The sequence below is a fragment of the Malania oleifera genome, chromosome 3 (genome assembly GCF_029873635.1).
Source record: "Malania oleifera isolate guangnan ecotype guangnan chromosome 3, ASM2987363v1, whole genome shotgun sequence".
Classification (NCBI taxonomy): domain Eukaryota; kingdom Viridiplantae; phylum Streptophyta; class Magnoliopsida; order Santalales; family Ximeniaceae; genus Malania; species Malania oleifera.
This window is the reverse complement of record NC_080419.1, coordinates 120,758,161-120,781,466: the sequence shown is the minus strand read 5'-3', so window position 1 is coordinate 120,781,466 and position 23,306 is coordinate 120,758,161. Positions and strand designations below refer to the sequence as shown.

The 23,306-nt window shown below is 38.0% G+C and overlaps 1 protein-coding gene across 6 annotated transcripts in view; it reads right to left on the bottom strand.

Annotated features, from left to right (window-relative positions):
* Nucleotides 1–1,422: 1,422 nt before the first annotated feature.
* The window catches only part of LOC131151742 (uncharacterized), a 76,364-nt gene continuing 54,480 nt past the window's right edge, over nucleotides 1,423–23,306 (bottom strand). For all 6 annotated transcript variants that reach the window (XM_058103139.1, XM_058103140.1, XM_058103144.1 and 3 more), the window contains 3 exons: nucleotides 3,678–3,856; nucleotides 2,539–2,605; nucleotides 1,423–1,882 (listed from right to left, as the gene is read on the bottom strand). In XM_058103139.1, the coding sequence (XP_057959122.1) occupies nucleotides 1,734–1,882; nucleotides 2,539–2,605; nucleotides 3,678–3,856 (395 nt within the window). In that variant the 3' untranslated portion in view covers nucleotides 1,423–1,733. The remainder of the gene's footprint in view (nucleotides 1,883–2,538; nucleotides 2,606–3,677; nucleotides 3,857–23,306) is intronic.

Here is a 23,306-nt window from a genome sequence, read left to right as displayed (position 1 = left end):
ATAGGGTTTGCTTTCCTTATATAGAAGAAATTTAAATAATTGCTGCCATAAATTCAGGCAGATTTTCAGCACCTAAATTCAGTGCCTACATGCTGCCTGGTTTTTAGCCTTAGTTGCAGCCAAATAATCTGTTATATACAATATAAATATAAATATAAGCTAAAATATTTCAACTAAATTATTTACATCCTAAACAAATTCTGCCAACATACAGCACATGTAGCTGTCAATTCTGCGAATTTGACAATTGCAAGCAGTAATTTATTTATTGTAATTAGATTTTAACTTGGAAAGTTTTGGTTGACTGCTGATTTTCTTTCAAAAAAAAGGAAAAAAAATATACATGCGTTGATGCCGTTTATTTACATGCTCTATCATGAAATATCATCAATGATTAATTTGTAGTTGGTAGCTTTGATCATTGCTCATGGAAAAAATTGCTTTTACATTACTAAAAACTAATTGTTTAAATCATAAATCGCTTCAATCACTAGTTCAACTGGATATTTGAAAATTTTTCTCAAACTTCAAAAACAAAAATTTGTCAGGGTGCTACCATACCGTTGGTTTCATCGCCTACTGTCTCTCTAATCAACAGCTTTTGCTGGCAACCTTTGCTCTCCTTTTTCATCTCCAGCCCACTGCAGATATTTTGGAGGTTCGAAGGCAGCTGCTTCTTCCTGGTGAAGTTGAAGCTGTCCAGTGGCCCTACTATCCCTCAGATCTTTTATCTTCAAGAGTCCCATCTCGTGCTTCCACTGCAGCTGGGTCAGTTCAGATTATATCAAACCTTGTAACGTCTCTCATCGCTGAGATTTATCCCTGAGCTTGCCATTGGATCACCTTTCATATTTTGTCAGCCCCTGGGGCATTTTCTTTCTGAAACTATTATTGGTCTTTTGTATTTAGATCCTTTTTATTACCAGTATGTCATGTTTCATCTGCCCTGCCTATTTGATGGGCATGGAAATTTTTTCTGGCTGCACGTCATTGTGTCATTTTGGAGCTGAGAAATGGAATGACGCCGGGGTGCCGTTGTCTTTTTTGTTGGTTTTTGTTTTGTTTCCTTTTTAGGCAAGTGTAGGCGGCAATGATCTACAAAATGATAAAAGATACCCAACCATTGCTCTTTCCTCCAAACCATTATTCTGCAAATTTGTAATGCAATCAAGATTTTTCTTTGATTGGGCGGAAATTGCATGTACAATTTCTTCCCTGCAAAAAGAATTATCACGCACCATGCTCATTTATGAGATGCATTCAATTTAATGGAGTTGTTAATGCAGTACCATCTGGTGCTCCATTGGTTGTGGATTGATCTCTGCTAGCAATCCCGCAGTACCATATAATGTGCATTTGCAGGCTGTAACAAAAGTAGAACGGACAAATAAAGCAAAAACGAGTAATATAGACACCAACACATGCCCAACCACTTCATTTTTTTATAATTATTTCTCTTATTAGAGTAATTATCTATCCAGATCGGACAACTTACATTTACTAGGCGACCTTTTGTAAGGTATAAATATTCACGTTCAGTCATCACATACCTTCACATATGGTTTTACCCTAGATTTTCAAATGAGGCCAGGACATCTCGGAGAGCCTACAAAATTTCACATACATGGAAAATCAATTTCCCCTGTTAGTTCCATAACAATGGAGAAGGAATTCCTCGAGCTATCATGCTGTTTCTACTTTCAAGGCTTCTCTTTCGCTGATGGGATCCAACACTACGAGGTCGGGTTTGCCATACTTGGCAATTTGGCCAACATCTGAGCAGCAGCCGATTCCCTAGCTTCACGTGGATTAGCACGCAAATCACCCCCACTTGAACATTCAAAATCCATCCCTTTTACAGTTATTTCTGCTTGAAATCCACCTTCAAAAGAAATAAGATTCATATCACTGAACTCACATTTAAAATGGCATAATACATGAGTGGAGACCAAAAAAAAAAAGCAATGCCCCCCCTTCCCCCCTCTTGTGATTTATTATCATATCATCAGCCATAAGCCATCCTAAATCAAGCCATCTTGATTTAGGATAAAATCATCAAATATATTTTAAATGAAACATACATGGCATGGTGAATAATGTCAGAAGAAACATAATAATTTGTAATAGTCCTCCAGAGAGAGCTAGACACTGAGAAGAATTACCTTTTCTGCTAAACAATGGAAATCAACATAAGCTGAGAAAGGAAATGTGTAAAAAGGCATGACCCAGAAGGAAATCATGCAGGCAGTTCCTAAGGGATTGTGAAGCCTTAGAAATCACACTTTCCCCCTCACACTTGGTCAATGTGGGCCAAGGCTCATGGAGGTAAGTCTCAAAAAATAATAAAATATTGGATCAAACCTATCTAAACATGAAATTGTTATGACTAGATGGGTTTTGAATTTTTTGATTTCACATATCTCACCATTACCTTCTGCGGGCAATACATGTAAAGCAGCACCCCTTTGACACATTATACACAATACAAAATATAAGTACCTTAAATTTCCTGAATCTCTAAATGAAAATAAATCTTACCATCTCTTGAAGATACCCGATATGTTGGTAATATCCAATTGTTCTCATAGCATATTCCATCCAATTCCTGCAGAGCAGTCAAAATGTCATCAGACCAGTACATACACAAGAAGAATTATTCGTAGCCCCAAATCTGATCCCAAGCATAGTATAAAATTTGAAAGATGTCATGGACTCAACTATGTAACAATCAACTGTTTACACAACTCCCAAATGAAATCTAACAATATTTTACACATTTCTTCAGGGATCCATATCATGCTGTCTTGGATTTCATCTTGATGTAATTGGTCATAAAATATAAAAACAAAAAATCTAAATCAAAGATGGAGAGGTAAGGAAAAAGTTGTCAATATTCTCATTTTAAGTTATTTATCATCTAGGTACTGCTGGTCACAGCGAGGGAAGCTAGATGGTAACTGGACTTTCCAGTATGACAATACACTCAAAAACCTACAAGTCACATAACAACAACAACCAGCCTTAAGTCCCACTATGTGGAGTGGCCTACATGAATCCTTTTATGCCAATTCACACTATCGAGGGCATTTTCCTCCACTAACTTAAAGGCTGTTAAATAGCATTTTCCTCCACTAACTTAAAGGCTGTTAAATCCTTCATCACTACCTCATTCAAAGTTAATTTAGGTCTACCCCTGCCTCTTCTAGTACCATTAGCAATAACCAGCTTGCTCCTCCTCACTGGTGCCCTACCTGGCCTATGTTTCAAATGCCCCAATCATCTAAGCTGCCCCTCCCTTATCTTGTATCAGTGCACCTAATTTATTGTGAACCTGTTCATTCCTTACTTTATCCTATTTACTACTCATCAACCTTGGCATTTGCATTTGACAATGGTGAATATAACCTTATCAAAAACCTACAAGTTAAAGAGAGAATTTTAGGACAACTATAAAGACATTGTGAGTATCACCATATAACTCCAGATGTGACATGGAAAGTGACTCGCCTCTGATTTGATTGCATGATAAGGCTATATACACCATTGAAGATGCCATCTTATCATCTTAATCATCTATATACAGATGATACTTTTAAGAAAAATTTTAAGAACTACGATAATTGAAGAGGTTTTATAAGTTTTAAGAAATTAAAAAGAAAAACAATGCTAGAACTTGCCTGACATGGACTTTGCAAAGCGAGAACAGCCTCAGACAATCTTTTCCTCTTGAGATATAAAGGTGGACATTCCAATAGCTGGTAAGTCCTATCTTGCATTTGGGGAGCACTTCTTAGGCATACATCATTACATCCTTCAATAATAGATTCGATCTTCAATGCCAGATCATCCTCACAGCCTATAATGATTTATGAATCATAAGAAAACCATGAACATATAATTTGAGTTTCTTTGATCTAATTGGTTGCTTCAATTGCTTCATCACCACACAACATATGGTCGGCATAAAAACACACTATCCAGAAGCTTTGATCAAAATTCCAAGTCTCTCATTCAGGCAGCACAAGACTTTCACACTTAAGAACCAAAAAATTGCTAGCTACATTTGTATTTGTATTAAGCAAATCAAGTATAGACTATTAAATGAGAACAATAAAGAAGAAAATAAAATAATTCATATTGGCAAAGGTCATTGCAAAAAAATTCAGGGATTTCTGACCTTTTTTGGGATACTTTCACTAGCTTCTTTAAAGCATATTCTTAATGACAATCATACATCTGAGAAATCTGTCTTTTCACTGTTGCTGTTTTTATTGAGTCCCTTATTTGGACCTCAAAAAACTTTAAAAAATTACTGAATTGAAGATCATTTTAGAAATGCAAAGGTGGGGAGCAGAATATAAAAGAAACAGTGACAACTCCTTTTAGATGTCTGCACTAAAAGCCAATAATTTTGCGATTATATTTTATATTTGTTTCATGTTATTACTAAGAAAGGGCAAGTTTTTTTTTTTTTTCAATTTGCGTTTTACTTTAATACTGATTGCTACATGATTAAGTCCGTAGAATCTAAATTGAGAATTTAAGTTCTTAGAGAGGTTAAGAATGTGACACTTTACCCCTGTGCACTAACTTCCTAAATGTTTTTTGTAATAAGATTGTCAATTAGGTATAGACCATGCAGATAGATTAGCCTATGTTATATTTGTTTTTTAGATCAGTTCCTAAATGTTTCTGGTAATATGAATGTCAATTTGGTATTGACCATGCAGATAGATTAGCCTACGTTATCTTTGTCTTTCAGGACTGACTAGTTTGAAGTCACTCATATAGAAATTTAAAGAAAAACAGAGGTGCTTGTTAAAATATAATACATTAAGCGTCACCAAAATAATACTATTTAAACCGAGTTCCCCATATGCTTTAGGTTTCAATTGGGTGAAAACCTTGCAAGAGCTTGAACAATGCCTCTAACAATAGCCTTATCAATCATCCTATTCAAAACACTGCCACAGAACAAAAAAATAAATGTAGACAGAGAATATCCTTGTGCCACTCACATAGAGGCTGAAAACAAAGTCCTAGGTTACATATAGACAATAACAAATAATTTAGCGACATATAAACAGCTCCAAACTCAATTTCTCCTCTAAATCCAAAAAAAATTTAATCCAAAATCTTATCTCAAAAAGCCTCTTTCACCAAAACATTTGAACTAGGCTTTGGAAAATTATTGGGATTCCTTCTCTCTTTCAATAATAGTGGTAAAATCTGATGGATCTTAAGGTACTACACCTGGGACCACCCTTAGTATCGAAGATGAATCCTCAACCCCATAAGGTTCATTAATTAGGATTAGAATTTCATGGTACCCAAGGAACTACATCAAATATTAAGATTAAATTCTAGGGCTCCAAAAATGTTAATCAATGTTCTAGACTTGAGAAAATAAGGAGTTGTTTTGTATCATTTCTATTTTTTATTTCCTACTAAGCCCTTACCATTTTGCACTAGTGAGGGATGAATTCACTAGGAGTATCCAAAATCATTTATGTTGTTTGCATATGATATTATCTTGGTTGATACAATTAGAAGTGGAGTAGAATCTAAGCTAGAATTATGTCTAGAATCTTTAGAATCTAGATATTTTAGGATCAGATGAAATAAGACAGATTATATGAAATATAATTTGATGGTCAAGAAATTAATATACCACTAGTAGATTTTGATATTTTGGATCTAATCTGCGAACTAAAGGAGAAATCAAAGAAGATGTAATAGATATAGTTAATGCAAGTTGGGTAACATGGACAAGTGCTTCGAGCTTGTTGTGTGATTGTCAAATACCCTTAAAATTAGAAGGAAAGTTTTTACAAGACAACTATAAGCCTATATAACCAGCTATGTCATATGGATTTGGGAAACTAAGAAACAGCATATTCAAAAGTTTCCAAAATGAAAATGCTAAAGTGAATGAGTGGTATATTGTTAAGATAGATTAAACAACAACAACAAAACCAAGCCTTAGTCCCACTAGATGGGGTCGGCTATATGAATCATTTTCCGCCAATTTATGCAATCATGGACCATTTCTTTTGATAGATTTAAGGATATTAAATTCTTTACTCACTATCTCCTCCCAAGTTATTTTAGGCTTATCCCTACCCCTTCTACTGCCCCCCACAGTAACTAAGTCACTCTTCCTCACAGGTGCACCATGTGGCTTACGTTGCAAGTGTCCATACCATCTGAGTCGTCCCTCCCTTATCTTATCTTCTATAGGAGTTACACCTATCTTACCACAAATATGTTCATTCCTTAATTTATCTTTCAATGTTATACCACTCATCCATCTAAGCATTCTCATCTCGGCAACTTTTACTTTTTAGATATTATGTTTCTTTATCGCTCAACATTCCGATCCATATAGCATAGTTGGTCTTATAACTGTCTTATAAAACTTCCCTTTCAATTTTAAAGGTATTCTATAATCACATAGCACACTTGAAGCACTTCTCCATTTTACCCAACCTGCTTTAACTATATGCATTACATCATCTTCAATTTCCCCTTCAGCTTGCATAATATATCCAAGGTATCGAAATCTATAAGTGCTATTTATTTCATCAAACTTAACTTCGTTTCCAATATTCCTCCTAACATTACTAAAATTACACTTCATATATTCCGTCTTATTTCTACATATCCTAAAGCCTCTAGATTCCAAAGCTTCTCTCCATAATTCTAACTCAGCCTCTACTCCGTTCCTAGTTTCATCAATTAATACAATATCATCTGCAAGTAACATACACCATGGAACCTCCTTTTGAATACTTTTAGTCAATTGGTCCATCACAAAAGCAAAAAAATAAGGACTCAAAGCAAATCCTTGATGTACACCTATGGTGATTGAAAATTCTCTAGTTTCTCCATCTATAGTCCTTACACTAATCATTACTTCATCGTACATATCCTTAATGACATCGGTATACCTACTACATACACCCTTTTTTTCCAAAATCTATCATAGAACTTCCCTAGGCATCCTATCATATGCTTTCTCAAGGTCAATAAATATCATATGCAAGTCCCTCTTCTTTTCCCTAAACTTTTTCATTAATCTTCTTAAAAGACAAATAGCTTCTGTGGTAGATCTCCCAGGCATAAAACCAAATTGATTTTCAGACACCTTCGTTTCTAACCTTAATCTTTGTTCAACTACCCTTTCCCATAGTTTCATCGTATGACTCATAAGTTTAATTCCACGATAGTTATTACAATTTGTATATCTCCTTTATTTTTGTATATAGGTTTTAAAGTGTTTTTCCTCCATTCATTTGGCATTTTCTTAGTTTTTACAATTATATTAAATAAATTAGTTAACCATATAATTTCGTTATCACCTAAGCATTTCCAAACTTCAATTGGGATGTTATTTGGTCCCAAAGCTTTCCAATTTTTCATTTTTTTAGTGCAAACTTAACTTCGTTAACTCTAATTTTGCGAATAAATATCATATTTTTAGTTTTTTCCTCATTTGACAATTCTAAGTTTAAGCCTTCTATTTGGTTTTCATTAAAGAACTTACTAAAGTAACTTTGTCATCTTTTTTTAATGTCTTCGTCCTTAACCAAGACAATATCATCCTCACTTTTTATACATTTTAGATTTCCTAAGTTCTTACTCTTCCTTTCTCTAACTTTAGCAAGTTTAAATATATCTCTTTCCCCTTCTTTTGTACCTAATCTATCATACAAACTATTAAATGATCTATATTTAGTTTCACTAACAGCCTTTTTTGCATCTTTTCTTGCCTCATATTTTTCAAAGTTATCTCTGTTTCTACATTTTTGTCATGCTTTGTACCAAATTCTTTTTGTCTTTATGATTTTTTGTATATCTTTATCCCACCACCAACTCTCTTTACTATTCGAGAATCTTCCTCTTGATTCACCTAAAATCTCTTTTGCTATCGTTTTAATAGAGCTAGCTAATCTATTCCAAAGAGTATTTGTATCTATCCCATCCTCTATGGTCCAATCCCCATCTTTGATCATTTTATTTTTAAATTTTATTATATTTTCTCCTTTTAGGTTCCACCATCTAGTTCTCTTACACTGGTTTATTTTATCCTTTTTCTTCCATTTTTTAATACATATATCTAACACTAAAACTCTATATTGTGAGGTTAAGCTTTCACCTGGAACAACTTTACAATCCTTGCATGATAAATGATCTACACTCCTAGTTAAAAAGAAATCTATTTGATTTCTATTTTGTCCACTTTTAAATGTTATTAAGTGTTCTTCTCTCTTCTTAAAGCAAGTATTCATTATTCTAAAATCATATGACATAGCAAAGTCTAAGATCATCTCCCCAGCCTCATTTTTGTCTCTATATTCATATCCTCTATGTATCCTCTCATAATTTTTATTATCTCTTCCAACGTGTCCATTCAGATTTCCTCCTATAAATATTTTCTTAGTCCCTAGTATGCCTAGCATAATACTATCCATATCTTCCCAAAATTGTCTCTTAAGATTTTCTGCTAAGCTAACTTGAAGAGCATAAGCACTAATGATATTATTATCTCTTGTCTTAATACCATCTTGATTTTTATAATTCTATCCCCTACTCTAGTTACATCCACAACGCTATCTTTTTAAGTTTTTGTCTATAATAATGCCAACTCCATTCTTATGTTTTTCTTTTCCAATGTACCAAAGTTTAAATCCCTATTTATCAATTTCTCTAGCTTTCTCCCCCACCCACTTAGTTTCTTGAAGGCAAATTATATAAATTCTTATTTTGATCATTGTATTCACAATTTCTATGTTTTTACCCGTAAGTGTCCCAAAATTCTAAGTTATTAATCTAATCCTAACTTCTTGAACTAACGTCTCTACCTGCCCACATCCAGAATGATGCAGGAACCCTCGCATATTTGCGGTAAGTTAGAAATAACACCTGTAGAAGATAAGGAAGGGGTAGCTCAAATGGTTTGGGCAGTTGCAATGTAGGCAAACATTGCACCAACGAGGAGTAAGCTAGTTGCTATTAGTGGCAATCGGGGGAGAATGGATAGATTTAAAATAATTTAGAATGAGATAGCGAGTAAAGATTTAATAGCCCTTGAATTGTTGGAGGAAATTTTCTGTGATCGTGTAAATTGGTAGGAATATTCATGTAGCCAACCCACTAAGCAAGACTTAAGGCTTGGTTTGTTGTGTTGTATAGTCAGTTTTCACATTCATCTATGGCTTTGAGTTGTGCTTCTATTGTACTTTAATTTCCAGAATTAACTTCTGTGGACTAAATCATTCATTCTATACAAAATTTTTAATGAAGATTAAAATAAATTGATCATGTGAATTTAAAATATAGTTAAAATAAAAACACCCACAACATTTATAGAAATTTGAAGAAAAATAGGTTATTCAAAAAAATCATTTTTATCATTTTTCAATTGTCATGTACAAAAGATTTGTTTGGGAGCAATAAAAGATGATTTTAAAAATATATAGTTAAATACAATGATTACAATTAATTTTTACTTTTTAAATAATATTATCTAATTTTATTCTTTCTTTAAAAATTATTTTAATTACATTTTAAACTATTATTTATTTCAAAAATAAAAATGAACATGAGTTCTATTTAGTTTTAAATTTATCTAGTTTTGGATATATTAACCAAACAAGTTCCTAGTTTTCAATTTTTAGTCTTTGTTCTAGTTCTCAATTTCCACTTGGTTTTGTTTCCATAATTATTTTATAGTGATACCAACGAGCCCCCAAACTTTAATATTGGAAAAAGGGTGAAAAATGCAAAAAAACAAAAAAAAAGGCCTCAAAATTTTATTTCAAACATTCGCAATCAATCTAATAATGTAGCGGCCTAAGAGGTTTGCTAACAGCCATTGTAGTACCATAACATATCGTATCAACCATGGTTATCAAAATCCCTATTTGGATCATGCGATTCTATGATCCTATAATCCAAACTTGCCTAACTGATCAAGATCTTAAGCAGAATCTTAATCAAGGAGGATCCCAGTAGAATCCTATCTTGATTGCTAGGATCGTGATCCTACTTGCGATCCAACACTTTACTTTTGCGATAGACACAAAAATTGGTCTAGTTGGCTCAAATGCATCCAAATTAGGGTAAAATAATGAGCATGTTCTAGGATTTGTTCAATCCAATTATCCAAGTCAAGAGAACAGTCGAGCACCTCTTGAGAGCTTAGAGTTCTTAATAGGCAAATCTCAAGTTCTATGAGTAGGCTTGGACTATTCCTTCTTCCAACAATAATAGAGGCTAGCTAAGAGCTTTGAGATCAGCAGAGAGCTTTAGCAAATAGGGAGGGCATGCCTTGTCACGAGTCAAGCTTTGTTCAAGGCATTATGCTTGTCTGTGACCACCTGTCTCGTGTGCATGGAATGGGTTACCATCACGTATATACTAGTGTAGGTTTACTTTTCAAGAGTAGTTTTGTCTTAGGCTAAAAATGGGAGTATGACTCCTCAAACAAATTGATGTTTCCTAAATGCCAGAGTGAGATTTGCCTATAAAGCTAGCTCTTTAGGGGTGGGTGAGTGTTCATCAATCTATAAAATTCACTAGTCATTGTAAGCATGTTTGGCCTACTTGCCTCCCTTGCTATAGACACATTGTTAACAGAGGTGTTGCTTTAATGAATTACATTGATTCACATGTTTATCGCTTGCTAGCCACTACTTCATGAATAGCTTATTGCTTCCATTTACATTTCTTTCAATAAAAATGAAAGTGTTTTGTTGAATAACCACAGTAAACTTTCAACTAGCTAGTTAAGCAAGAGTGATTTAGCTATAGTGCTGCACGGCACTTCACAAAGACGTGAAATACTCCGCCCAGACATCCGATATCAAATCTCAGTTAATCGTTGCATGAATTCAATTGCCTTTGTTGCGGAATTCAGAAAGCTATTCTAAGAGACCATGGCGAACAATGTTGAGAGAATTGGGGTGCTAGAAGCAAAGGCTGAGACAGCAACCGACAATGTGGCTGTAGAGATAGCCCGACTTACTAAATGTGTTGATAAATTGGAGGGATCAAAAAAACATCAACAAAGTTCCACAGTGGAATTGTCAGAGGACCTTCATCATATTGTAGAAACCTTGCAAGCTAAGATGGTTGATCTTCAAAGGTGAGCGTGATGGTCTTTACTATAGGAAACTCAACACTCCGGAGTTCAGAAAAACCAAGGTACCGAAACCCAAAACATTTGGGTGTGCCAAGGAGTTGGAGAACTTCTTGTTTGATATGAAGTAGTACTTTTGTGCTACGACGACGTATTCAGAAAAAGTGAAAGTGAAAGTGAATACAACTATGTACTTGGTTGGTGATGCTAAACTATGGTGGCGTACCAAGTATGATGAGATTGAAAATCAATTGTGTCACTAATTGTTGGGCAGACTTGAAGAGAGAACTCAAGGTCTAATTCTGTCCTGAGAACGTTAGTATAATTCTAGAAGAAATCTTAGAGACCTCAAAGCATAGTGGGTCAATTAGGGAAACCATGGGCAAGAACAAAACTTCATAAACAAAGGGTTCAAGACTTGTCTACTGCACAAGCTGCAATAGAATACTTGACTGACTATGCTAGAGAGAGTGGCATGGGTGGAAAAAGCAGAGTTTTTAAAGAAGAGTAAACCCAAAAGTGGGGGAGTCAATAGTAAGGCATCAACTTTGAAGCTTCGACATTTCAAGCATCCAACACACCCAAAGGTAAGGATAAGATTACATGCTTTTTATGTCGAGGCCCTCACAAGTCATCACTTAATGCCTTACAAGCTTCCATTGCAGAGGGTGCACTAGAGGAAGATGAAGAAGAGGAGGATACCTCGAGGATGGGTGTAATGTAGCTAGTGAACACATTGGAAACACAGATAAAAGAATCAAAAGTTACACAAATAAAGGGGTTGATGTTTGTTGACTTGAGGATCAAAGGAAAGAGCACCTGTGCTATGGTGGATATTGAAGCTACCTATAACTTTGTTCACAGGAAAAAGCAAGGAATCTTAACTTAGCCTAGAAGATTCATAATGTATAAAAGCAGTTAACTCTGCAGCTCAGCCTACTAGCCAAGAAAATCACAATGAAGCCTGAGCAGTGAGCACGACATGCGAATTTTACAATAGTGCCATTAGATGACTTCCAAGTCATTCTTGGAATGGAATTCCTAAGGGAGACTAAGGTAGTGCCAATGCCTTTTCCTGATTCCTTTTGTCTGATGGGAGATCACCTTTGCATGGTGCAAACTGTTGTGAAGAAAGGTGACGATGAGGAGTTCCTCTCTGCCATGCAATTTGAGAAAAGATTGAGATGGGGTGAACAAATATATCTAGCCATGCTAGTAATAGATGAATAAGTAAGCCAAGAGCTAGTGCCTATGACCATCCAAACTGTGTTGGATGAGTACCAAGTTGTGATGTCGAATAAGCTACCTCACAACTTGTTTCACGAGGTGTGGAGCATGAGATCAAGTTGTTCCCAAGAGTGAAGCCACATGCTAAGGGACCATAGGGGATAGCACCTCCCAATCTAGCAAAGCTGAGAAAGCAACTTGATGAACTGTTGAAAGGGGGATTTATATGTCCTTCCAAGACACCATTCAGAGCACTGATGTTGTTTTAGAAGAAACATGATGGGAGCATGCAGATGTGTGTAGACTACCGCACACTCAACAAGGGGACAGTGTGCAACAAGTAGCCTATTTTTTTGGTTTTCGATCTATAGATTAGCTGAGTCATGCAAAGCACTAAATCAAACTTGACTTGAGGTCAAGCAACTATCAAGTGAGGATAGTTAATGGGGATGAACCGAAGACGACTTATGTGACATGGTATGGGGCATATAAGTTCTTGGTCATGCCCGTCGGACTAATGAAAGCGCGTGCGACATTCTATACCTTGATGAACTAGGCATTCAGGAGTACATCGACAAATTTGTTATGGTATACCTAGATGATATAGTTGTCTATAGTTCCGCTCTAAAGGAACATAAAGAACATCTACATAAGATGTTCAATAGGCTGAAGGAGAACAATCTATATGTGAAGAAAGAGAAGTGCCCTTTCACTCAGCAGAGCATAAAATTCCTTGTTCATGTGATTGAAAAAAGTCATATCATAATGCACATGGAGAAGGTAAGATATATTCAAGAATGGAAGATCCCAATTATAGTGAAGAAGCTGCTTTCCTTTCTTAGTCTTGTCAATTATTATAAAAAGTTCGTAAAGGGGTACTCAAGGAGAACTGCTCCTTTAATAAAACTGTTTAAAAGGGGTCAAGGATGGAATTGGATAAAGAAGTATTAGGGAGCATTTGATGACTTGAAGGATGCCATGACGAGGGATCTGGTACTTGCTCTTCCGAACATCATAAAACCCTTTGAGGTACACATAGATGCATAGAATTACACCGTTGGAGGAATCTTGTTACAGGAGGGACATCCTATTGCGTATGGGAGTCGTAAACTAGCTTAATAGAGGTAAATAGCTCAAGAGAAGGAATTGTTAGTAGTGATCCATTGTCAACGAGTGTGGCGACATTACCTACTTGGGTCAAGATTCGTGGTGAAGACAGACAACTCAATTATTAGCTACTTTTTGACACAACCGATGTTATCACTCAAGCAAGGCTGATGGCAGGAATTCTTGATAGAATTTGATTTCTCATTTGAGCGCAAGGCAGGGTGAATGAACCAAGTTGTAGATGCATTGAGCAGGAAGGCCACGTTCGCGGCCTTACAAATGGTAACACACTTGATGCCGAGTACAATTACCATGATGGTGTGAGAACGCATCAAGGATAACTAGGCCAAAGATCTAGTCACCTATAACTTCATGAAGCCAATGGAAGAGGGCAAGGCACGCCAATTCTGTTGATAACCCAGGTTAGTTAGCTCTTTGTACCATGAGTTAGGGATCTAAGGAAACACTATTGAGAGAGTTTCATGATACCATGTGGGTCGGACATCTAGGATAGCATCGCACTTTGGTGCTATTGAAGTAGAAATATTATTGACGGCACATGCGGGATGATGTGGCTGATTATACCAAAACTTGTATTACCTGCCGACAAGACAAGGTGTAGCGGAAGAACATTGCAGGGTGTCACGGTTTGACTATTTTCACACCGTTGTGAAGGGCCGTGCGGCGCAAGCTAAAGCACTCTTGCTTAACTAGCCAGCCTATCGTTTACCAACATTCATCCACGAAGCACTTTCATTAACATTCATTCAGATAACCGTGGAAACAATAATCAATTCATGAAAGCCATGGCAAGCAAGCAGTAAACATTGAAGCAAACGTAATTCATTAACAAATCCTCCATTGACATGTTGTACTTAGCGAGAGAGGCAAGTAGGCTAAGCACGTTGACAATTGTTAGTGAGTTTTACAATGACTGATGAACACCCACCCTCCCCTAAAGAGCTTTCTGGGCTATTCTCACTCTTGCACTAGGAAACATCGAAGTGACCGAGGAGTCATACTGCCTTATTTGGCTTACAATGAAATAAATACTGGAAAATAACCCTACACTAGTATTTACATGATGCAAACTCATCCTAAGCACATGAGATAAGCGGTCACAGGCAAGCATAATGCCCTGAACAAGCTTAGCTCGTGACATTCTCCCCCACTTATGCGATCAACGTCCTCGTAGACTTTTGGCGATAGGTACACTTCAACTTTGTCCACGAATGGCTTCAAGTCTTCCGCAAAAATCCAGCTGATTTCTTTGTCATCAAGGCACTTCCATTTCACTAGGAACTTCTGCCGCTTCTTCCTTGAGGATATGAACTCTCTCTCTGTAGGGATCTCTTCAACTTCATGTCTGTCAAGTTGCATTGTCTTCAACTTTGCGCTGTGTGACTGACTTCTGCTCAGGTCGTTGGTGTAAATAAAGCTTATAAAAGATTGTGTTTGATATCTATATGATTATGAATACGAATTTGTATATTTTCTCAAATGGTATTATCACTAAAATGAGTATATTATGAAATAACGAAAGTCATACTACCACACACTATAAATAATTTATTCCGTCTTACTGAAATGTCTCTTACCCAAATATCTAATATTTCAGGAAACCGTGACAGATGACGTTGAATGACTTGAGGCAGCTGACATGAAACTGCGGTCTTCTCTCCTGATCTGCCCACTTCTTCATCTACTTAGAAGCTTTCTCCAGATAGGCTTGGGCCAACTCTGCATTCAGTCTCTATTCTCTAGTGAAGATGCACACCTTGGGACTCTTTCGTCTGTACGGCTCGCCCACTGTGTGAGGTAACAGCGGCAGCTGGCCTGTAACAAGCTCAATGGGGCTCTTGTTGGTTGTTGAGCACCTTTGGGCATTGCCACAGAACGGAGCCACATCAAGTAGTTGCACGCCATTCTTCTAGTTGTCATTGACAAAATGGCTCAAGTACTCATCTAGCAGCTCTCTGAATCTCTTCATCTGTCCATCTGTCTGTCAGTGATAACTCGAAGAGATGTCAAGATGTGACCTGAATATCCTGAAAAACTCTGTCAAGAAGTTGTCTGTGAACATTAAATCTTGGTCACAAATAATAACTTGGGAAAAACCACAATATCCCACAATAGTCACAAGAAATAATTGTGCCGTCCCCTCTGCTGAACAGTTCTTTGGTGCGGCCATGAAAGTACCATACTTCTTCCGCTCCCCCTGTCTTGTTGGCAAGTGAGACAAGTTTTGGTATAATCAACCACATCATCCCGCGTGTGCAGCCAATAATACCTCCCCAGTAGTTCTGTCATTGGAGTCATTCTCCGCGAATACCCCTCAACGAAATTCCTGCAGTATCAAGTAAGGCCAAGAAAGGAACGCAACTCCTTCACTGTCGTGGGGATCTTCCGTTCTTGAATCCTCCTTACCTTCTCTATACCCCTCTGGATACGACCTTGTTCAACCACTTGACCAAGGAATTTGTTGCTCCACCAAGCGAAAGAGAAATTCTCCTTCTTCACATTCAGGCTGTTTCCCCTCAGCCTGTCGAACACCTTCCGTAAATGCTCTTCATATTTCCTCTGAAACAACACCGATGCTCCCAATGGTGTTTTGGAAGGGTGAACACATCCCGTTTCCAATTCATCAAGTTGTTTCCCCAACTCTACTATCTCTCGAGGCGCAATCCGACATGGCCCTTTAGCAGGTGGTTTCACTCTTGATAACAACTCGATCTCATCCTCCACAGTTTATCGTGAAGGTAAATTGTGAAGCAACTTATCCGGCAACACCTCCTTGTACTCATCCAACACCACTTGGATGGTCGTAGGCTCCAGCTCTTGGCCTACTTCTTTGTCTACCACCACCGTGGCTAGACGTGTCTGCTCGCCCTTACCCAATCCCTCATTGAGTTGTATGGCTGAAAGGGACTTCCCGTCATCTCCTTTCGTTGCAACGACTTGCACCATGCACGAGTGATCTCCCATCAGACACAGGGAACCAGCCGAAGGCATCAGCACTGCCCTCATCCCCCTTAGGAACTCCATTCCTAGAATGACTGGAAAGTTATCCAATGGCACCACTGTGAAATTCGCATGACCTTCCCACTGTCCAAGCTTTATAGCCACTGCTTGGCTACTCCCAGAGTAGGCTGGGCTACAGAGTTAACTGCTTTCATGCGTCCTGTATCCTTCTCTAAGGATAAGTTGAGTCTCCATACTTCCAACTGCGAAACAAAATTATGAGTAGCCCCGTATCCACCATAGCGCGAATACTCTTCCCATTTATCCTCAAGTCCACAAACATTAACCCTTTTACTCGTGTAACTTTCGGCGTTTTTGCCTGCTTTTCCAATGCATTCACCAGCCGCACTGAACCCACCCTCGAGGCATCATCCTCTTCCCCATCGTCTTCCACTGCCTGCTCTACAATGGAAGCCTACAAGGCATTAAGTGATGCTTTGTGAGGCCACTCAAAAACTCTATGAGGTCCACTACACAAGTAGCACGAAATTTTACTCTTCCCTTTTCCATTGGGTGTGTTGAACCTTTGAGATGACGAAACTTCCTTTGAGGTTGATGATTTAGAGTCGGCTCCCCCACTCTTGGGTTTGCCGTTCTTGAAAGACTTTCCACCGTTTCCCTCTCCGCCAAACCATTTGGACGAAGCGGTATCATCACCAGCGTAGTCAGTCAAGCGTTCTGCAGCCGCTTGTGCAGTTGACAAGTATTGAACCCTTTTCCTATGAAGTTCAGTTCTTGCCCACAGTTTCATCCCCTCTAGAAAATAGAACAACTTGTCCTTCTTCGACATATCCCGGATATCCAACATTAAAGTAGAAAATTGTTTCACATATTCGCTGATTGACCCCGTATGCTTGAGATATCTTAGTTTTCTCCTTGCATTATACATAACATTCTCAGGAAAGAATTGGGCCTTGAGCTCTCTCTTCAAGTCTACCCAACTATCAATTACACAGCTTCCATTTTCAATTTCTCTGTACTTGGTACGCCACCACAGTTTGGCATCACCAACCAAGTACATGGTTGTAGTATCCACCTTTGCCTGTTCTGAAGGCCATCCTCACAACACGAAAGTACTGCTCCACATCAAACAAGAAGTTCTCTAACTCCTTGGCATCTCGAGCACCCCCATACATCCTAGGTTCTGGTACCTTAGTCTTGCTAACTCCCGGAGTGTTGGAGTTCCCCACAGCAAGAACCATCACATTCATCTTTGTATCCAGATCAGCCATCCGCAACTGCAAAGTTTCAACTGTGTGGGGAAAGTCCTCTGACAAGTCGCCTATCAAACCTGCTTGATGTTTTTGTGATCCCATCACCTCATCAACAAGTTCTCTCATCTGGGCCACCTCCGCGGCCATAGTGTTGGTTGTTGTCTCAACCAGTGCTTCCAGCACGCTGATCCTCTCAGCAGTGTGTGGTGCCATGGTCACTTACCAAAGCTTCCCAAATCCAACAACGAAGGCAATCAAATTCACGTAGCAACTCAACCTTGGGCTCTCACCAAGTGTCACCGACTTGGCTCTGATACCAATGTCACGATCCGACTATTTTCACACCGTTGTGAAGGACCGTGCGGCGCTAGCTAAAGCACTCTTGCTTAACTAGCCAGCCTATCGTTTACCAACATTCATCCACGAAGCACTTTCATTAACATTCATTCAAATAACAGCGGAAACAATAATCAATTCATTAAAGTCGTGGCAAACAAGCAGTAAACATTGAAGCAAACGTAATTCATTAACAAATCCTCCATTGACATGTTGTACTTAGCGAGGGAGGCAAGTAGGCTAAGCACGTTGACAATTGCTAGTGAGTTTTACAATGATTGATGAACACTCACCCTCCCCTAAAGAGCTTTCTGGGCTATTCTCACTCTGGCACTAGGAAACATCAAAGTGACCGAGGAGTCATACTGCCTTATTTGGCTTACAATGAAATAAATATTGGAAAATAACCCTATACTAGTATTTACATGATGCAAACCCATCCTAAGCACACGAGATAAGCGGTCACAGGCAAGCATAATGCCCTGAACAAGCTTAGCTCGTGACACAGGGCTACTGGAGCCCATACTAGTACCAACCAGATCATGGGAGAGGGTCTCACTAGACTTCATCTCCAACCTGCCTAGAGTAGGATATGTAGGGTCTATACTTGCTATCATAGACAGGTTTTCAAAGTACTTCCATGCTTGCACCAAAATACTATTTGATAAAGGAGACGACACAATTGTTTTTCAAGCATATTGTGAAGTATTGGGGTGTTCCCCAAGGCATCAACAATGACGGAGACTCAAGATTCACTGGCAACTTCTAGACAAAACTTTTCATAATCCTTGATTCACAATTTTAAGTCTCTTCGAGTTATTATCCACACACAAATAGACATACGAAGAGATTCAATGGGCTACTAAAAGAGTATTGGTGCCATTTCATCAACGCCAACCAAAATAATTTAGTGCAACTACTTGATGTAGCTGAGTTATGTTTTGATGCCCAAAAGGGCTCAACAACCAACAAGAGTCCTTTTAAGCTTGTTATAGGCCAACAGTCGTTATTACCTCACACAATGGACAACTCGTATAGAGGAAAGAGTCTCAAAGCATACATCTTCACCAAAAAATGAAGATAGAATGCAAAAATTGTCCAAGCCTACCTGAAGAAAGCTTCGAAGCCGATGTAGAAGTGGGCAAATCAGGTGGGAAGACCATTGCACTTCAATATGAATGACTTGGTACTTGTTAAGCCCAATCCTGAACAAATATGTCACTACGAGGTCAAGACAGGAGACTACTTCATATATATGAAGGACTAGTCCCCATCTTGACGAAAGTTGGGAGGGCCTCTTACAAGATTGACCCTCCGAATTGAATGAAAGTGCATCCCGTACTTCACATAAGCTACGTCAAGTCATTCAATGCCAACACTGAAGATCCAAGCAAAATTTAGTCAACCAGAGCATCAGTGAAGACAATACAACTTGAAAAACAAGAAGTTGAAGACATCCTTGCTGACAGAGAGTTCACATCCTCAACGAAGAAGTTGCAAGAATTCTTAGTAAAGTGGAAAGGCCTTGGTGACAAAGAAATCGGCTAAATTTTTGCGGAAGATATGCAACTGTTTGTGGACAATGTTAAAGAGTATCTGGCATAAAATTCTATGAGGACGTTGACCGCATAAAGGGGGCAGCATCACAAGCCAAGCTTGTTTAGGGAATTATGCTTGCCTGTGACAGCTTGTCTCATGTGCATAGGATGAGTTACCATCATGTATATACTAGTGTAGGTTTATTTTTCAAGAGTACTTTTGTCTTATTCTAAAAATGGAAGTATGACACCTCAGACAAATTGATGGTTCCTAGTGCTAGAGTGAGATTTGCATACAAAGCTCTTTATGGGAGGGCAAGCGTTCATCAATCTGTAGAACTCACTAATCATAATAAATATGTTTAGCCTAGTTGCCTCTTTCGCTAGACACACATTGTTAACGAAGGTGGTGCTTTAAAGAATTACGTTGCTTCAATGTTTATTGCTTACTTGACTTGCTTCCACTTACATTTCTTTCAATGACAATGAAAGTGTTTTGTTGGTAAATCGTGGCAAACTTTCAGCTAGCTGGTTAAGCAAGAGTGCTTTAGCTAGTGCCTTTACAACGGTGTGAAATACTCAGCCCGTCACACCTAGCCCATGATGATAGGGCTAGTGTTAATATAGGACGAACATATCTTGAGGGTTTTCTAATCTGGAAAAGATTGTGATATTTCTATTCTTAGAGGTATAGTCCCAAACAAAATCCAAAATCGAAAAGAACCTTGCCACAATCATTCAAAACCCCAAAAGTCCAACCATCTAATAGCAATTGCATGGTTCCTCATTCCATCCCAATTTTGGCAACAGTAGATCTAGGCAACGACAAACTAGAGGCCCAAAAGGCAAATAACATCTCTTCTAATCGTGTTCCCCAATTTCGATAATGCCCCTTATGATGTTGGAATCGCTGCTGTCCCATAGGAACTCAATAGGTGAGCAGTCTTCCCAATCCCTAAACTCCTTAGATGATGACGGAAAACCATCGCTTAGGCCCTCTTTAACGAGTTGGATATGGATTTGGTAAACCCTAGTGGGCAGAGAGTTAGGTTAGGGATTGGGGATGGGAAAAAGACTAAGAAATTGGGTAGGGAGTAGCACAAGCTAGTGTCATCGGTTAACTTTAAATTGAGGCAAGTCCTTAAGGGTTCTTAGTAGTGTCAAAGTTCCTTTCTTGGAAAGCTAGGGGGCATTCGGTGAAGAAGGAAATAGTAGGAACGTAAACATAGTCTATCTTGAAGCACTTCTAGAACATGTATCTTCAACTTCCCCCAACACATCATTGTAGGTGTATAGGGTCTTCCGAGATCTAAAAACATCTTGGCAGAACATACTTTGGTTCCAAATTTGATGCAGGACAACTAGGAGAAAATTGGAAATTTGATTTAGGATAGGGCTTGTTGAAGAAATAGGGTGAATGGATAAAATTAGGCTAGAAAATTAGGGACTCAAACCTAGTTGGGAAGCTATTAATCAAAGTAACACAAGATGACATAAAACTATTACTCAATTAGAAAAGAAGATGATTTAATTACATTAGAAATATATATATATATATATATATATATATATGTAATACGGAGAATAAAATTTCATATAAAAAAAAAAAGAGAACAAAAGAAAGTAGAAAGAAATCAAAATAATAATGCTTGCCAATCCCACTAAATATAAGAAAAACTCACCCATATGAAACAAACAATAGCGAAACCCCAAAGGCATGCCAAATTATGAACCCAATCCCATAACAAAGAATAATTAACTTTTTCCCTATTAATTATGCATGCATTATGTTCCTTCCAAAGCCCAACACTCTGAAAACTGCATTTTTTCCACAAAGTATAGGCATCTTTACTCCTACCAAATCCTGAATTGTTACGGCCAAAATATCCTTCATCAACTCCAAACAAACCCAATGCTCTCCAAACAAAGTTGTTAAAAGCGCGCCTCCAAAAGGCGCGAGGCGCAGAGAGTCAAGGAGGTCAACGCCTCATCCCATGCGAGGCGAGGTGACCAGTAAGAGGCGCGATGAGGCGCAAAAGGGCGTCAGGCAACGTGAGGCGCGCCTAGAAATTTTTTAGCTTGTTAAATAAAGAAATAGCCAGAGGCCAAAGCCCTAGCCCTCATTCGATTCGAACCAACAGGAACCCTAGCCCTCTTCAACTCTTCGAAGCCCCACGACCCTTCGCGAATTCTTCTTGCACTGTTGCACATTTCGAACCAACAGGAGCCTTCGAACCAACAGCGTGAGTTCGTCGACATTTCGAACCAGCACGACCCTTTGCGAGCATCTTCCACATTTCGAAGCAGTAGGAGACACCTTCAAACCAGCAGTGTGAGTTTGTCTTTGACATTTCAAGCCAGCAACAAGCTCGTTTCCCCTTATAATATTATATGTATTTAAATATGTAGTTTAATGCAAGTTTATAACTACTACATAATACTTTTTTATTTATTTGGAAATGCATTATACAAACTATACATTTTTCTGAAATATATGATGCATTGTTATTACAGTTAGGATACCAAGTGTTAAATCTTAAATGGATTTTGGAAGCGAAAATTGCACCTCTACAAAGAAAGATCCTGCATGGAAGTATGCACATTTGGATGATAACAAAAATAGAAATAATTTGACTTGCAAATTTTGTGGCAAAGTCACAAGGGGAGGAATATTTCAAGCAAAACAACATATTGTTGAAGGATTTAGAAATGTAAAAGAATGCTCTAAATTCTCTGCTCATGCATGTGAGGAGATTAAGGGGTATATGCTGAAGAAAGATATAGAAAAGGAGGAAAATGAGTTATTGCCCAACTTTGATGACATAGATCATTATGGTGAAGATGAAGAAGATGAAGTTCATGAAATTGACACTCGTGGCAAGAGAGTGCTTACTGATGGACATAGAAGTCAAAGTCAAAGTTCATACCAATCCAACTTGAAGAAACCAAAATACAAGGGGCCTATAGACTTGGTTTTTACTCCTGATCCAAAAAAAGCAGTTCAAGCTAGGAAAGAGGGGAAGATGAAGCAAACATCAATAAATGAGGTGTGCAAGAAAGAATTAAGAAAAAAGGCAATGACGAATTTCGCTAAGTAGATGTATGATGCTGGAATACCATTTAATGTTGTACGTTTGAGCAGCTTTACAGTGGCACTTGAATCTATTAGGCAATATGGTCTTACAATAAAGTCACTTAGCTATCATGAAGGGGGAGACCCTTTCCTAAAGCAGGAAGTTAGTCGAATGAAAGTTGTTTAAGGTCCATAAGAAGGAATGGGCAAAATATGGCAGCTCGATTATGACTGATGGTTGGAGAGTTTTGGTTGCTAATAAGGATATAATAAACTTCTTAGTGAACTCTCCAAGAGGATCAGTGTTCATCAAGTCTATTGATGCTTCTAATCTTGTCAAGAATGCAGATGGAATGTACAAATTACTTGATGAGATGGTAGAGGAAATTGGAGAATCAAATGTGATTCAAGTAGTAACTGATAATGCTTCGAACTATGTTGCAGTAGGGAGATTGTTGGAAGCAAAGAGGCCACATTTATATTGGACACCGTGTGCTGCCCATTGCCTTGATTTAATATTGGAGAATATTGGGAAGATGCCTTCAATTCATACAACTTTGAAAAGGGCAATGTTTTTGAATGGTTATATTTATAACCATGTTGGTGTGGTGAACTTGATGAGACAGCTCACTGGAGGAAATGACTTA